The sequence below is a fragment of the Lacerta agilis genome, chromosome 16, assembly GCF_009819535.1.
Source record: "Lacerta agilis isolate rLacAgi1 chromosome 16, rLacAgi1.pri, whole genome shotgun sequence".
Classification (NCBI taxonomy): domain Eukaryota; kingdom Metazoa; phylum Chordata; class Lepidosauria; order Squamata; family Lacertidae; genus Lacerta; species Lacerta agilis.
In genome coordinates this window covers 37285439-37301853 of record NC_046327.1, presented here as the reverse complement: position 1 = coordinate 37301853, position 16415 = coordinate 37285439, and the positions used below count along the sequence as shown (strand labels likewise).

Sequence of the window (16415 nt, the reverse complement as noted above, 5' to 3'; positions counted from 1 at the left end):
CCCAGAGATGCATTTTAAATAAAAGGACACATTCTACTCATGTAAAAACACGCTGACTCCCGGACTGTCCGCGGGCCAAATTTAGAAGGCGATTGGGCCGCATCCAGCCCCCGGGCCTTAGTTTGGGGACCCCTGGGTTAGGCACACTTTTCTATAACTATACAAAGCTGAAGATGAACTGCAGCTAAAATATTATGTTCATTTTTCACATGGTCTAGACCTTCCCCTGCCCACCCCCTAATATTCTTAAGTGGGTCTCTTCTCCAGTCTTCAGACAGTAGCTGGAAGTGGGGAAGCACAAAAAAGTCCTTTCTTTCCACTCTGCAGTTTAAATCTGAAATCTTAGGCACCCAATACTGCGCCCAGAGCTCAGAAACTGCTAGCACTAATTAATTTCCCTGTCGCAAAATGTGCTTAGAACAATGGGTGTTTCGAACAATGCTCTGCAGTTTCTTCATGTTCCCCAAACAGATCTGGGCATGCACTAGCCAGATGGGTTTTGCAGTATACTGCTTGCCTTCCAAAGGGGCATTACCATACAAGCAAGGGGTCTGCTTTTAAGACATGTGCAGCAGCTGCACCCCAAATTCCTCTGTACCTATGCAAAGTGTCATCAGGCTCCCAACACTTCCCACACAGAGTAACTAGATTATAGCGCTTCCAGGCCAAAGGGCAGAGCTTCTGGGTTCAGTAAAAATCCCACCCACCCATGTTTGGAACACAGAGGGTGGGGAAGACAAACACACACACTGGACTTACTTGGGCCTTTTATTGTCACTTTGAGCTCTCCGCTGCCAGCGCCTTTGGTGTAGACCTTGAAATCTGCTGTCTCCTTCACTCGGACACCTTTGGGCTGGAGGCCTCGACCCACGGCCCGGCAAGCATTTGGGTTGCACGCTGTAGCAGCAGAGAGAGGGTGGCAGAGAGGGTGAGTGTCCCTATCGAGTCCAAGTAGAATTCCAGTTTTCCCAACTGGGTGGGTCTTTGCCATCACTAACACACCAGGCATTCAACTAGCTCCACCCATGAGAGGGAGGCAGGATCTCAAGCCAATAGGCTGCTCCCCTGGACAGAAGCAACATGCACCCTTGCCACAGATCCCCACCCACACCTGCCAAGAGTGAAATACCATTGGCCCTGGATCCAGGCGCCGAGCAGCTGGGAGGAGATGAGTGCCAGCAGAGATCCAGGGAGATGGCTCTTCAGAGGAAGAGAGGACAGAGCAGAGGAGAGCTGGGCCAGGACAGGTGGAGGTAGGCAGAGAGGAGAGGAGAAGCGTTAGGAGCAGAACAAAGAACCACCCCCCTTCTGGTCACAAAGAGGAAACCAAGCAGCAGCAGTGGTGTTAAGGTTAAAAGAGACCCCACCAACAAGCCCCGTGCCAGATGGGAGACTCACCCTGGCCAATGGTGACCGTATATGGACTGCGGGGGATGGGGATCCCCCCAAAGGTGATGTAGATAGTGTAGGTGCCCTCCAGGGTGGGCTTGTAGGTGCAGCGGTAGGTGCTATTGCCTTTGTCCTCCAGCTGCTGCTCCACTGTCCCTTTCTTGCCAGTCGGATCTTGGATGATTACCTCGATTTCCCCAACACCAGCACCTGGCGGAGGGGAGAGATTAGGGTAAGATGAATAGAGACAGGTGTTAAGGTCTCCACCTAAGTATCCAATTACAGGAAGGCCTTTGATCTGGACCAAGAACACAGCAATGGGTTTCCAGGGAAAATATTAAGCCCTGCATAGCTCCTTGGCATTTTCTGTAGTTAGCAGCGCTATGCAAGAGAAACATTATACAAGTTTTGCTTGCTCTACATAATTTATGTAGGAATTGCAGGTTTCTTGGGGCAGCATTTTAAGAACAGAATTCAAGTGCTATTTATACTGCATCCCTACCTTCCATGCTTAGTGCACCCTGTAGCCACGCACCTAGCAATTAAAGACATTGAAGAGCAGCCTTAAAGTTTGTTTGCAGCTTCTTTCTAGCTAGTGGAGAAAACACCACAATGTCCCCGAGTTAAAACTTTGCTATGTTTCAGCCTTTGGTAACAGACCCATTTCTGAAAGCAAAGAAATGGAAGATTTGTTTGCTGCAGTTACTGTGGGCTGCAAGTTATGCTCTACTTAGCACTGGATAGGCTTCAACTAGGATTCAGTGGGAGACCTTTCATGCTTGGAAGATGTGGACAACAATTCAGACAGACTTGCTTAGGCAGCAACTAGTCTGGAAGCAAAGGTACTCATCTTCAGCCTCAAGAGTTCAGAGGAGACTGTTCTAACATCCAGCTATAAATAAATATGAAACGCCAAGACAAGAGACCAATTGTTTGCAAAGGGCTGTTGGGACAAGGAAGTTGCCTTTTGCCTGAAGGGAGAAGAGCAGAGAGTTTCAAGGAAGGCAAGGAGAGAGGCTGACATTCTTGGATAAGAGAATCAAGGATGACTGATCTCAAAGCAAGCTCCACTGTGTACTCTGAATCATTGTTTCGTTTCATATCCTGCCACGTTGAATACAATATTACTCAGGGCAGTGCTGAATTCACAATTACACAAAAGAAAGTTAAGAACACGTGGAATCATGAAACTGTATATTCCTAATATAAATGTCTGATCATTCTGCCTCCTACTCTGTGGCATGCTGAAGCAACAGGCATAAGCTTCACCACAATGTTGACCAACTAAGGCCTGGACAGCAGGAGCAGGAAGCAGTTCCTCCAGCCACAGCCTACCTTGAAGGAGTCAGAGTGGGGCTGTTAAGCCAACAAAGCTGCCAACCAGGAAGTCCCTGGTTCAAACCCTCCTCCACGGACAGCCTTAGGCAAGCTAGGTAAAGGGACCCCTGACCATTAGGTCCAGTTGTGTCTGACTCTGGGGTTGTGGCGATCATCTCGCGTTACTGGCCGAGGGAGCTGGCATACAGTTTTTCCGGGTCATGTGGGCAGCATGACTAAGCCGCTTCTGGCGAACCAGAGCAGTGCATGGAAACACCGTTTACCTTCCCGCCAGAGCGGTACCTATTTATCTACTTGCACTTTGACGTGCTTTCAAACTGCTAGGTGGGCAGGAGCTGGGACCGAGCAACGGGAGCTCACCCCATCGTAGAGATTTGAACCGCCGACCTTCTGATCAGCAAGCCCTAGGCTCTGTGGTTTAACCCACAGCGCCACCCGTGAGCAAGCTACTCACTCACAATTTCTTCCTTTTGGTATTCTATGTAATCCTCCCAATAATCTTATTTGAAGCACTGGACACTTAAAAATTCTATGTGTAGCCTGACTTGTTCCCAACCTGGAAGCCCTCCTACCCAGAGCTGTTAGTCTCTGAAGACATGTTTTGACAAGCAACTCAAAGCAGGAGAGCTAGAAAGGTTCCACTTTAGCGAGAAACTGAAGCCTCCAACACAATTACTCAGTTCATAGTCAGAAAGGTTCTCTAAAGACAGTTTATTCATTGCCAAAAATTCAGGTGTCCCCAACACAGTACTCCCTCCCCCAGTGTTGCTGGACTGCAGTTCCCATCCTCTGACCATTGGGGCCTAGAATGCTGGGACTGATGGGAGCTGTAGTCCTAGAAAGCACCAGGTTGAGGAATGGTGGCTAAACTATTTATAACAAGTTTCTAAGAAACCAGCCAACTGTGTCATTTGCTTTCAAGCTGGGTCCAGGCTTCAGCTGGCCAACACCCTTCCACCCTCTCAGAATCGGCGCACCCCCCCATCAACTGACCAGCAGTGAAGATCTCGAAGTAGGTGGTCTTGTTGGCAATGTTGCCCACAGGCTCCAGGCCAGGGCCCTGGGCAGTGACCTTGCTGGCATCCCCGTGCGATTTGTCCACATTCACCTCAAAGGGGCTCTTGGCAATGTGCTGCCCAGCAAACAGTACTGTCACCTGGAGCAAAAAGTGAAGGTTGTCAAATGTTGATCAGTGAGACGAAGGCCCAGTTCCAGAATTTTCTCCCCAATCACCTACACGATATACAGACTCTTACCTTGTGGACTCCTGTCACCTTTGGCACATACCACACCGAGAACGTCCGGTTCTTGTCATTGTTGGCAATGACCTTCGCCTTGAGGACAGACACAGGAAGTTCAATAGTGGTTGGCATTGTACACCCCCCAAAAAAAAACACACACCCAACTCTTCCGCCTCAATGCCTGGGCCATCCAGACCTCTGAGGACACACTCCCAGGGGGACTCACTTCTTCCCGATGTCCAGCAGGGTCCTCCACATAGACTAGCACTTCTCCCTGGCCAGCACTGATCGTTTCAACGGTGAACTCTGCCTTCTTCTTCACCATGTTGCCTGTGGGCTCAATGCCTGTGAAATGATCAGATGCAGTAGTAACTGGCCCATGACACCATCAACTTGTACGGCAGTGGTTCTAGCATCACCTCCACTGTACAGCCTGGATGACCTCAGGAAAGCCCACACATGCTAGCTGGAGCTGATGGGAGAGCCACAGAGATGGTACAGAGCAAACCATCACAAGGCAATCACAGGGTGTTGCAAGGAAAAGGTTAAAAAGGCATACAAACACCTTTAAGTCGAGCCCTATGCGGCAGCTATTCTATTCACAACACCCTGGGTCCCCAGAGATGGTTGGGCTACTACTCCCATCATCCCTGGCCATTGGCTAAAATAGCCGAGGATTATGGAAGCTGCAGTCCAGCCACATCTGGGGACCCAAGGTTGAAGAACGCTGTCCTAGGAAAGATCCCTTGTGAACACCCACCTGCCCCCACTGTGGTCAATCTCCCAACTGTGTAAGAAGTCCTCCAGACCCTCCTCCGCACACATGTAATCCCAAGCCTTTACCACCTGTTCCTGGACTCACCTGGCCCATAAGCTCTGGCTTTCTTGGGGTTCAGTTTGGGCCTAAGGGGGGCTCCTGGCTTTAGCTTAGCTTTGGGGAACTGGGAGAGGTATGTCATGACCGAGTGCTCATCAACATTGGGGTCCACAATCTCTTCAGGAGTGATCACCTACAGAGGAAAGACAGCAAAGAAGAGCCAAGTTCACCTCTCACATGCCCAGAGTGAGGTACAGAGCAGGCACAGGATGCAGCCTCCCAAGAAACCCGGTGCTTGTTTTTCAAAAAGCAGACTTCTAGCCCCGGAGGCTGCAGAGGGGGCCCTAGAATGTAACTATTTTAAGCATTTCTGGGAAATCTAGGCAGCATCCAGGGTGGGGGTCAAGGGATTAACACACCTTGGGAATCTACACTGCTCACTTGCTCCTGGCCCAAACTGGAAGCACTAAACACTTTTGCCAATACACCTACCCATAGCTGAGTTCAGCTTAACACAAAGTTCTGTATAGCACAGACCAAGTACCTGTGCTGCTTACCTGCGGGATGCCCAGCCAGTCATCCGCTTGCTGCATGGCCTCCCGGGCATTGTTGACAGGTTTGCTAGCATCCCATGAATCCCAGTCAGGGCACAGACCTGTTTGAGAAAGAGTCCCAGCTCTTTGTCAGTCACACACAGTAGCAACACTTCCTCCATACAGATCTCTGGAACAGTGCTCTGGGGCACTGTAGCATCCACCCACCACAGGCCAATCCAACACAGGCATCCCAAACCCTCAGCGGAATATTAGACCCAGCACAAAGATGGAGTTGGCATCAATGACAAGGATAGCCAATGCAGTGCCCTCCAGATGATGATGTACTCCAACTCCCATCAGCTCAGCCCCAGCCAGCATGACAAGAGTTGTAGTTCAGAAACATCTGGAGGGAGCCAAATTGGCTACTCCTGATCTATGGGTCAACTAACACAGGAAGTAGCGCTGGCCTCCAGCACCCATGTGAGCGAGTCAGAAGAGGCCTCCATGCATACATCTCAAGTTCACCCTCCCACCCCGACATGGAACAGTGCTGCTCCTTCGCTTACCTGGGGCACAGCTGTCAACAAGAGCGCCTAGCGCCCGGCCGCTCTGCCAGTCCTTGCTGAAGTTGGTGATGGGCAACTGAGGCAGTTTGTTTTGGATCCAGCCCAGCAGTCGCTGCTTGGGGGTTTGTTTCTTGGCCTCTTCATCATCTTCCTCATCCCACATGGGCATGGAGATAGAGTAGTGCAGGATGAGTGTCCAGATCAGGCCCAGGATCAGCTTCAGGTTCCCATCCACAATAGCTTTGCTGTCTGAGAGTCAGAAGCACAGTTCAGCATTCGCAAAAGAGGACAGTGACCTGGACTTTCAGGGAAGACAAGCCCCACTCAGCAACATTCTAGGCCTTCTCCCCTTGGAATTCTCTCCTTTAGTAGGATGGCCACTCTCTACACCTAAGGAAACCCAAGAGGAAGCCTGCAGGATAAGTCCACTCCCACCTTTTCTCACCTCCTCTATAGATCCAAGACCTACAGAACAAGCTTCTAGCAAGAGATTCTGTCCTTAGGGGCCTGAAGAAGTTGGTGGGAGGGATTTCAATGAAGAATGGCCATAATTTGACTGCAGGTAAGGTGTTTGTGTGTGCTGGTAATGACCATGCCTTTTTCACTCATTGGCCACTCCCTGCCAATTTAGATGCCATCATTACCACCAACCATGTACAAAGAATGGCTTTCCTTTATACAGTCTCAAGTGACTCTTTGGCAGCGTCTCTTCCACATCTACACTTCCCAACCTTATCTTAAAATAACAGTGACAACAGAAAATAAACAAGTTGCAATTGATTCTAGACGTATTGTCCTTGCTATGGATTCTGTTTTTTTTATCCCCTGCTTCATCCAGGGAATTTTGGGTGGCATACATGGTCCATACTCCCTCAAGTTTCATTACAAACAACCCTGTGAGGTAGTTTTGGCTGTGAGGGAATGATGGTCCCAAGATCACCCAGTAAGCTTTCACGACTGAGTAGAGATTTGAATCTGATCCGAGTACAGTTCTCCAGCCACTCACAATGGCAGTCAAACTTTATGCAAACTACTTAAAAACCTGATAAATCTGAAAGTACCAGAAGCTGACTGGGTTGTACTGAGCTCAGTGGCTATAGCTTTGCTTCATTTTCTCCTTTTCCTCGCGAAGTGTGGCGACAACAATGCAACATGACAGTGAGATGAAGTATTACTGTAGCTGTGAATCAGACTCGGGTACACTTACTTGGAAGTAAGGACCCACTGGCGTTGTACACTATATAAAGTTGTATCACTTTCAACAGTCATAGTACTTCCCCCTAAGAATCCTAGGAAATGAAGTTTGTTAAGGATGCTGTTGCATGACCTCATTTCCCTCACAGAACTACAACTCCCAGAGTTATTTGGGAAGAGGGATTAACTGGTAAACAGTAGGTCTGTGAGGGGAATGCCCTCCCCAGCTCAACATACCTGGTGCCAACCCTTAATTGAGTTTCAGGGACTAGGTAAACATCATTTTATTTGCACAGGCCTTTTAATTTGTTTTGTTTTAATAACATTATCTGCTTGCAGTTCAGTTCATTTTAATGGCTACAGCATTTTTGCCACAAATTTAAGTAAAGGAATACCAAAACACAAAATTATTTCCAGTGAGTCTATTCAAGAGCAAGTCAACAAGTGTTGAAAAAATCCAGTACTAAACATGCATGAGTGAAATTACCCCCACAGTTAAGCCCAATTTTGCTACAAGGCCATAAAAAAGCACAGCCAATGAAGCTGGGGGGGGGGAGAGATTATGTTCTTCTGCCCCATGCCCTTTGTTGGCCCCACTTTTTTATTTATTTCTATGCCTTATATAGATTCTCCTACAATCTTCTTTGCAACATACTGCCATGAATCCCACAGTATGTGGGCTGTTAATAAAAACAGATTTTTGTTACCTTGAGGTTGCAAAGCAAAAGTATCACTCAAGCAGCCCTCAATTCAGGTGTTCTGCTAGGCTGATTGCGTGCCGACTCAAAAGAAGAAAATGGCGAGTCAGAAGATGTCATGGAGGGAATTTGGAGCCAAGGAAGATTGGGGTGGGAAGATGTGGAGGAGACACTGCCCAAGATCTGCTTGGTGAAACTGTATGAAGGAATCCCACCCTTTGCATATGGTTAGAGGCAATAGAAGAGGAAGAAGCAGCCGCAGCAGCAGCAGTAGAAAGAGGCCTGGCCAGGATTGTGCAGCAGCAGATTGATGTAAACACACCAGATTCAGGGAAACAAAGAATTCCTTCAATGCACTGGCCTCCTGCCAAGATTAACCTCTCCAGAGACTAGACACAGCAGCTGAAAGGGGCCCTCAGCTCAGGTTCAGACAAGTCTTGAGCAACCTTCCTCTAAACCCCAAGGGGTAGGCAAGCTGGATAAAGCTGAACTCCCACAGGCTCCAAGGAACAGCCCAAGGCCCTGCCTGCCCTGTATTCCCTTGCCTTCAGTTGTGGCACCGCCATTACAGGATTTCCTCCCAAGGGAGGCCTACCTGGCCTAGTAACGGTTTGCCCTTTTTCAGCAGGCAGTGAAGACCTGGCTATTTTCAAGGTCAGCATTGTACTGCTTGACTATGCCATTTATTATGCATTCTTCTGCTTTAAAGGCATTTGATGTTGTGCATTCTTTTATTCTATATTTTTAAGCCGGTGTACAGAACCTATGGAACCTGGAGCACAAGGTACAAAGGAAGAATCACTCTCCAGATACAAAGTGAAAGAGACGGATGAAGATCAAGGCAACAGAAGAGAACCTAGAATGAATTCAAAGCGATGGTCTAGTCTCAGAAGCACATAACCTGTTCCCAGGCGTAAGATGGAAAATCTGAGGGGACACCCAAGCCAACCATTTCATTGACTCCCAACATGGAAGCGGAACACCATGCCCAAGTCGTCACCTGCACCAAGCCAAGCGCATCCTAAGTGCATTATGTGGTGAACTACTCTGTGATTTTCCAATAAAGGATGGCATACAAATGTAATAAATATATCCTGCAGCTGCACAAACACAAGAGGGTGGTTTTCACTGAAGTAGGAAAAGGCTTCTTGCAAGTGCATGTGGGATGTGGGGTGTGTGTGTGTGTGTGTGTGTGTGTGTGTGCACGCATGCACGCACGCGCAACAGAAGTCAGAAAAATTACTGAAGAAACCTTCCAGTGGTTTGAGGTCAGGTTTTCAGTGCCCTTTACATTTATATAGAATCATAGAACAGCAGAGCTGGAAGGCAGCCCAAGGGTCATCTAGACCAACCCCCTGAAATGCAGGAATCTCAACTGAGATGCAGGAATCCCTGACAGCATCCCCCAAGCTGAAGGCAGCCCTGTATTGGGAAGTTTTCAGTGTTTGATGTTTCATTGTGTTTCCTATGCATTGGAAGCCACCCAAGAGTGGCTGGGGCAACCAGCCAGATAGGCAGGGTATAAATAATAAAATTATTTATTTTATGCTTTAAAACCTCCAATGAAGGAGTCTACATGCTCATCCACCCCATAACAATAGGGGGAAGCAGAATTATGAAAAATGGTTTAACCTGCATAATTTAGACAGGTCAGTTGTCTTTTTAGTATGGAAAACAAGCAACTCTGTTTTATGGTCCATGAAGGAAGTGTTGCAAGAATATCAAGGTCTTATATATAATCTGGCACCTTCTGGCAGAACATACTTCACATGTTCACAGGGAACGTGCTCCACAAAGCAGGTTACATGAAGCTTGTGGCTAAGGATCCCCACAGTGACAGGACCGTGCATGTGTGTTTTGTTGCATGTGCTATGAAACTGCTTTTTGCTACCAACAGGGTGCGGAATCTCAGGCTCAAGGGCCAAATGTAACCCTCAAAGCTCCTCTATCTGACACTGAAACTCTACAGGTACTGGATGGAGAAGTGTGTGTGTATGCAAAGCTAAATTTTACATTTGCTGCTCTGGCCCCACTGACCAGTGCCATGAAGATCCCATAGGTTGGCTAGATGGGAATGTGGCCCTAGCGATGAAAAAGGATCTCCCTCCCTTGGACTACAGCTTCCTAGCATTCACACATGTGCTACTGCCACACAATATACACACTTGGATCCAATAGGCTTCAGTCCATTTCCTACCCAAGCAGTCTGTGGCCTCCAAGTAGTTAACATGACACAACCCTCAACAGTATTAGAGGGAGCTGCTTTTCTCCCTCCTCCTCTGCAGCAGATTGCAGGATCTGGTTACAGGCAACATGGAGTGAGTACCATCCTGAAAAAAGGCCATTTCCCAAGCTTCCATCTGCACTCTTCCCTCCCCATCACACACTCTTAGTTTTGCCCTCCATATCCACTGAGCCCCATAGCAGCTGGGAGCATTCAAAAGGGCAGGCGTCAGGGCCAGCCTCAAAGCTGGAGAGGAGCATTCAACACTGTGGAGCTGAATAAGCTATAAACTGCAGAACAAGCATTATCAAAGAGGGCAGGAGGGCCAAAGGGCTTCTAAGACCCAGAGGCCAGAGCCTGCAGGGAGCGGCCACTGAGATTCACCAACACTGGGCCACATGCCCCCTCCCTCCCCAGGAGCAGAGTCCCAGTCAAGCCATCCTGCCTACACAAGGCTGGAGCAGCCGGGATGGGAGCCCCTTCCCATTAGCTCTCATGCGCTTAAGCTTTTGTTATTGGAATGCCAGAGCAGATGCATCCCTCTGACAGGGTTAAATATGCCATGCTTTTTTTAAAAAAATACTGCCACTTTTTTTTCCTGGGTGGTGGTGGGGGGGGGGAAGGAATAGGGAGAAGGCAAGCCATCACATCCCAGCCACCTCCCCACCCGGCTCTGCACCGCCCACCCAGCCACAGAGCAGACCGCTCCAGCATTTTTTAGCCTTATATGGAGTGGCCGGCAGGCAGCAGCTCCTCTGTCCCAACAGGATTCTCCTTCCAGGGGGAGGGCAAAGAACGCCCCCTCCACATGTTAGGCCTAGTCGTCCCTCCCTCTCTGCCCGCCTTCCTACATCCTGCCTCTCTGTGAAGAGGAGCGAAAGACCCGCCCAGCCCATCCTTCTCCTCACCCCAACCCAAGGAGGAGGCGGTGGAACATACAGGCACACCCAGGCACAGGGTTACCCATCTCTAGCCTACAGGCATGGTTCTGGTGTGCGCACACCCTTCCACTTCTCAGCAACTGCTGCCAGACCTTGTCTGAGTCAGAGTCTGTGGCCCAGTGACTGACTCACTGCATCAAAGGGCAAAGCAGAATTCTCATCTCCCACTGTCCTCAGGGTCTTCCTGCAGGCTCCAGGGGGAGTCAAACAGCAGGGAGAAGAAGCCTCAGCTGATGCTGGACCACAACTCCCACCCTCCTTGACCACACTGGCTAGAGCAGATGCAAGTCGGAGTCCAACAACATGGGGCCCGTTTAGAGCCTCACTTACAGGGAGTTGGAGAGAAAGCCAGTATCTTCCCATACAGTACAGCTTTACAGTATCACACACAGCCACCACATTGCTGCATATCTAGCAAGTTTACCACAGCGGTCAATCTAATCCAGATTTTCCTATCATTACCAGCTCACAGATGTGTAGAGAGCACATCCAGATAGATACACCAAGAGGGTTTCATCAACAGAGGGGTCCCTGCAGCAACCTAACAGTCCTCTAAGTGCACATGGGCAGCTTCCAGAAATAGGCAATAGGCAACTTTTTAAAATAATTTAAAAAACCCTGCAACTTCAGGATAATAGGTGGTTTCGTACCTCTGGATAGCCACCAGCACAACAACTTAAGACTTTAAGGTACTCAAAGTAATTAGGCCTTTGAAAGCTGTCTCTGTATTACAAGGTGTGTTACCCCAAGATATGGAGTTCCTGGTCAAGTGGACAAGGAACCACACCAGGTCCAACATAAGGTGACGCAGGTGCACACTTTTTGTGTCAGATCCAGCTAATCCTAGCCCACCAGTACTAAGACTGCCAGGCACTCAACACGCTGTCACGTTTTTGCAACCCTGGGCCAAACATAGCTGAAACAGGTTTATGAAGACCATGCTGGGTTGCATTTAGCTTGCAGAGTCCCAGGCCCAGTTTCAGTGAATACAAGGTTCAGTGAATACATGTGTTGACACCAGGTCTTTACAAACTGTGATAGTGTGGGAAAGAGCAGGAATGAGACCAGTGCATCAGTACAGAAAATATATTCTGCTTATATTGGCAACATGGATTGACACCAGCCATTCCAAGAGCCAAGGAATAGCAGTAGGCGATGACTGTGGGGTTTTTTAATTTTAAAAGTGTTTAGTCATGTCGCTCTTCTTCCACCCAAGTTTGGTCCAGTTGACTTCCTCAACCTGGTTAGTCCAAAACATCTGGAGAGCATCAGGTTGGATAAGTACCTGCCCCCCCCCCACTCCTGAGACCATAGGTCTGATTCCACCTTCACTTATACATAGCAAAGGGCTATGGGCAAACCCCAACCCCAGGACAGGCTATGGATGCTCATGACCCTGAATCAACAGTGGGGATGTCTGGGCCCAGTGACTGGTCTGAGAATAGCAGATGCTTCAGCAGTGCTGAGGCTGAGCAGGCATGATAAATCTGAATGAGAGGCCACCACAAGCTCCTTACAAAAGCAAGGTATGCGTAAGCCACTGGGTTTTTCTGAAGAGCTAATAAGACATCCAGGATTCCCACATTAATGAGTCAGACCTAAACTAGAATCAGTTGCTTCCTCTACCGGGCAATGCAAGGCTGCTCAGGGCCAATGTTACATTGTTCAGAGAGACACACCCATCCACAGCATAGAGTTTTTACCAGTGGAGCCACCACCAGCCAGTCCAAACCTAGATGGCTGGTTAGCTATCCAAAAGGCTCCCTTTGCTGGGATCATAAATGCCAAGCATCCAAGCCAATTCAAGCTGCCCAAGCCTGGAAGCAGTTGAGAGTCACCAGCCATTTCCAAGAAAAGGCTGCTCCTATTATAAGGCAAAGGGAAATTAACAGTCATTTGCTTTCTTGTGTTTCTGCCAAAACAGGAGAGGCTTGAACTTTTGCTTCAGGAGCTAGGAATACATGGCAAAGCGAGAATACAAGGACCAGTGAATTGAATGCAATCTTTGCTCAGTACACATCATTCCAATGTGAGATACTATGGCCTAGTTTACAGTGTGTTAAACTATGGTTTAAATAAACCTAAGTTAAGGTTTGGTGTTGCATTCAAATCCAGCCCAGCACCTGAACTACAGTTAGCTATGGTTTTGTTAGCAAAAATAAGCCATGGTTTGTTGCTGGCTGTTGGCTTACTCACCTTAACTATGGATTTGCATTCCATACAAACCCAGACAGTTCATTAGTTATAGTTTATGTTTTGAGCAGATCTATGGAGGAGGCAGCTCTCCCACAAAGTGGGTACTTAAAAGACTAGCCTAGCTAAGGGCCCGTCTGAAGCCATAGCTTCTTTCTGTGTTGTTGTTCATCCACCAGGATCTGTCCCCAGCATGTGCCACTGTAGCAATATCCCAGACTACTATCAGATCCTCCAAGTGTCCCCATTTCGTCCCAGTTTCTGATTTGACCCCAGAATGTCCCACTTTTCCTTAGGATGTCCCCATTTTCATAGGAGAAATGTTGGAGGATATGTACTGTTGGAGGACATTACTGTGGCTGGAAAAGCTCGAGAGTCCATCCACTTCCTGACACCTTTCCTTAAGGCAGAATCTTTGCCCAGACTCTGCACTGACCCAAGATTTACCCCAAAATCAAAGCAGGAAGACAAAGGCTTCTCCTTGCCCAGGGTGTCGGTTTGGGGTTCAAAGGGCTGCCGCTAGTGATCTTGAGAGCGCAGATATTGGCCCAACCACATCCCACTTCCACTTCTTGGGCAACTTTCCCCCTCAATGTAGCAGTACAGTAATTCAAATCTGATGTGGCGGATGGGGAGAAAAGGAGAAGACAAACAATTGTTTGAGCTTGGAAAATGAGCTCGCTCGACCGGCGATTCAAAAGGCATCTACAACAAATGGCCAGGCCGCCCCTCCTCCCATTCCTAAATAGTTAACGGGCCTTTGCGAAGCGGAGCGCGCCGGGGTGGGCTAGGCCAGAAATGGAGGGAGGGCGCGCGGGGCGGAGGGAGGGGTCTGGCGGGTGCAGCAACACGAACCGAGGCCGGGGCTAAAGGAAAGGGGGCTTCCCCCCTTTTCTGCAGACTCCAGACAAAAAGCCTGAAACCGGAGCCGCCTCCTGCAACCCTCCCCGCCACGCCCAGATGCAGCGTCCTATCGCCAGCCCCACCCCTCCAGCCAGGCCCTGGCTCTTCGCTTTCCGCCCCCCTGAAACTCACGAGCGACTCTTCCCAAAAGGCATCCCGTAACTACAGAAATGGGACCCCCCCCATCTCCGAGGCGGCACCGATCCGCCACCAGCCGTGCTTCTCCCCCCCGCCCGACCCCGCCACACATACCGCGAAGCTACGCACGCCCCCTTCGCGGGAGGGGCAAAGGGCCCCCCGCTCCTCTTCACCTGGGCCTCGCCATGTAGAGAAGAGCGGGGTGCCTTTCCAGTCTCCCCCCGCCGTAAAAGACAGACTTGGGTGCCGCCGCCTCCAAAGACCCTGCACTCCCCCACTTTTAGGATGCCCCCTTCAGGTCCCCTTTTCGCTCTTTCCGCTCCCCAAAAAATCTTTGCGCGCGCTCTCCCCGAAATCCACCCCCGGCTCCCCCTCCCCTCTTTCGCTGGGACTTACCGATGGAGACCAGCTTGATGCTCTCTCTTTCCAGAAACTCCAGCGCCACCGAAACGTTTTCCAGCTGCATCTGCCGGAAAGTGGGGCGCGTGTTGTACTTGCGCCCCATCTTCTTCTGGCTCAGCACCTCGAGCAGCGCGATGAGGCGCAGCCCGTCGCCCAAGTCCGTCTGCAAGTTGGCGATGCGCTTGTTGACGCATTTCAGGTGCTCGTTGCACCAGCGCGTGAAGGTGTTCTGCTGGATCTTCTTCCAGGGCGCGTCCTCGGCCAGGTCCTTCTCGGTGGCCGGCATCTCGGCAGCGACCTCCCCCTGGATGCTGCTGCTGCTGTTGCTGCCGCCGCTGCCTCCTCCTCCTCCGCCGCCACCAACTCCTCCCGCTCCTGCGGCCTGATGGAGTCGCGCTTGAGAGCCGCTCATTATAACGGCTGGGCTCGGGGTGGGTGGGACCCCGGCGCTGGGTAGGTTGGGCCCGGGATTAAAGGCGCAGGATCCTGCAGGACGACAGAAGAGAAGGAGGCGGTGAAGTTAGGCGCGGCCAAGGGCGCAAGGCGATGCTCACAGAGCAGGGGTGGAAGGAAGCGGCTGAAGAGCCAGACACACGTCCACCTCGGTGGGCAGCAGAGACTGGGCTCCAAGGAGGCCGGAGGGCAATGCGGCAGCACCAGCCCCACAGAAGCGGCGAGCGCCTCCAAGCTGCGCGCATCTCCTGGGGCTAGTAGTCGGACGGGCGGGGCAGGAAGGAATCCCCAGACCTGAGGCTGCTGCAATCCTGTGCACGCTCACTTGGCATGCAATCCCAATTGGGAGTGTGGGAGTGGAGTGGGAGCAACACTTGAGTAAGTTTATATATAGGCAACAGCTGCAAAAGTGCAACCTAGCCCTCTTAAAGGTGGGTCAGCGAGCTTAGGGAGGGGTCCTGTAAAAGGAGTGAAGCGACAGATCTGCGAAAAGGGTAAGCTATTTGTTGGACACAGCAGCCCAAGGAAGCCTCCATGTGCAGAAGCAGTATACCTGTGAGGAGGAGGGACGCGCGGCTGGCGGGTTGCCTGGGCAAGGGCTTCCCGGAGGCTACTTTAGGAAGCAGGGTGGACGAGGCTATAAACCTCTCGGGTCCCTCCAGCGGGACTCTCTCCTGACGCTCTTCTAGAGCATATGGGCCTGGAATTGCAGGGTGCCAAGGCCTTTCCTTTTCGTGGGGCCCTTTGGAGAGGGGACGGGATCAAAAAGAGGGGTGGGGGGCGTTGCTTGGGAATTGCAGCCGGTGCCAGACCCGCTCGCTCATTCCACACCTTCGAAAGAAGGCGCGAGGCGGGAGAGCAGCTGGGGAAAGAGTGGAGGGCGCGCCTTCCGCGGGGCCACCTCTGCCCCGCCCCCGGTGCCCACCACTTCCTTTTTAAAAGTGAGGATCTCGGGCACCAGGCGCGAAGATCGGGGCGGGGGGGGGCAAGGCAGGAGGAACGGAGCGAGAGGAAAGGTGCCCTCGCCCTGGGGAAGGCAGCTCTGAAGCGGGAGATATTCTGCGGTGAGCCCCCCCACACACACAGCTGGAAGGCGCCGGAGAAATACCACCGGGCTAGTAAGCGCACGTCTCCCGACCCGAATTCCTGCGCAATGAGGCCCAGCCGGCGGGAGCTGCCCCTCGCCTGCCCCTTCTGCTTTCCTCCCGCCACCCGACCGGCCCTGCGCCTCTTTTGCCTCGACTGCGCCTCTGGCTGCCCTGGGTGTCTCCTCTTCCTGGGACGGGTAAGATCCCGGGTCCCTCTCTGTGCCCCCCTCCCTCCCTCTTGCCCTCCAACACAGCACGGCGACAGGGCCGGTCTCGTCTTGTCATCTGCTTGCA

The 16415-nt window shown here is 50.8% G+C and overlaps 1 protein-coding gene across 1 annotated transcript in view; it reads right to left on the bottom strand.

The window, feature by feature from the left end:
- The window catches only part of FLNA (filamin A), a 67218-nt gene extending 52139 nt beyond the window's left edge, over positions 1 to 15079 (bottom strand). The window contains exons 1-9 of the mRNA XM_033172686.1: positions 14575 to 15079; positions 5888 to 6136; positions 5343 to 5440; positions 4831 to 4978; positions 4195 to 4313; positions 3984 to 4061; positions 3721 to 3883; positions 1399 to 1599; positions 760 to 897 (exon numbers count right to left, since the gene is read on the bottom strand). Coding sequence (XP_033028577.1) covers positions 760 to 897; positions 1399 to 1599; positions 3721 to 3883; positions 3984 to 4061; positions 4195 to 4313; positions 4831 to 4978; positions 5343 to 5440; positions 5888 to 6136; positions 14575 to 14992 — 1612 coding nt within the window. The 5' untranslated portion in view covers positions 14993 to 15079. The remainder of the gene's footprint in view (positions 1 to 759; positions 898 to 1398; positions 1600 to 3720; positions 3884 to 3983; positions 4062 to 4194; positions 4314 to 4830; positions 4979 to 5342; positions 5441 to 5887; positions 6137 to 14574) is intronic.
- Positions 15080 to 16415: the final 1336 nt, after the last annotated feature.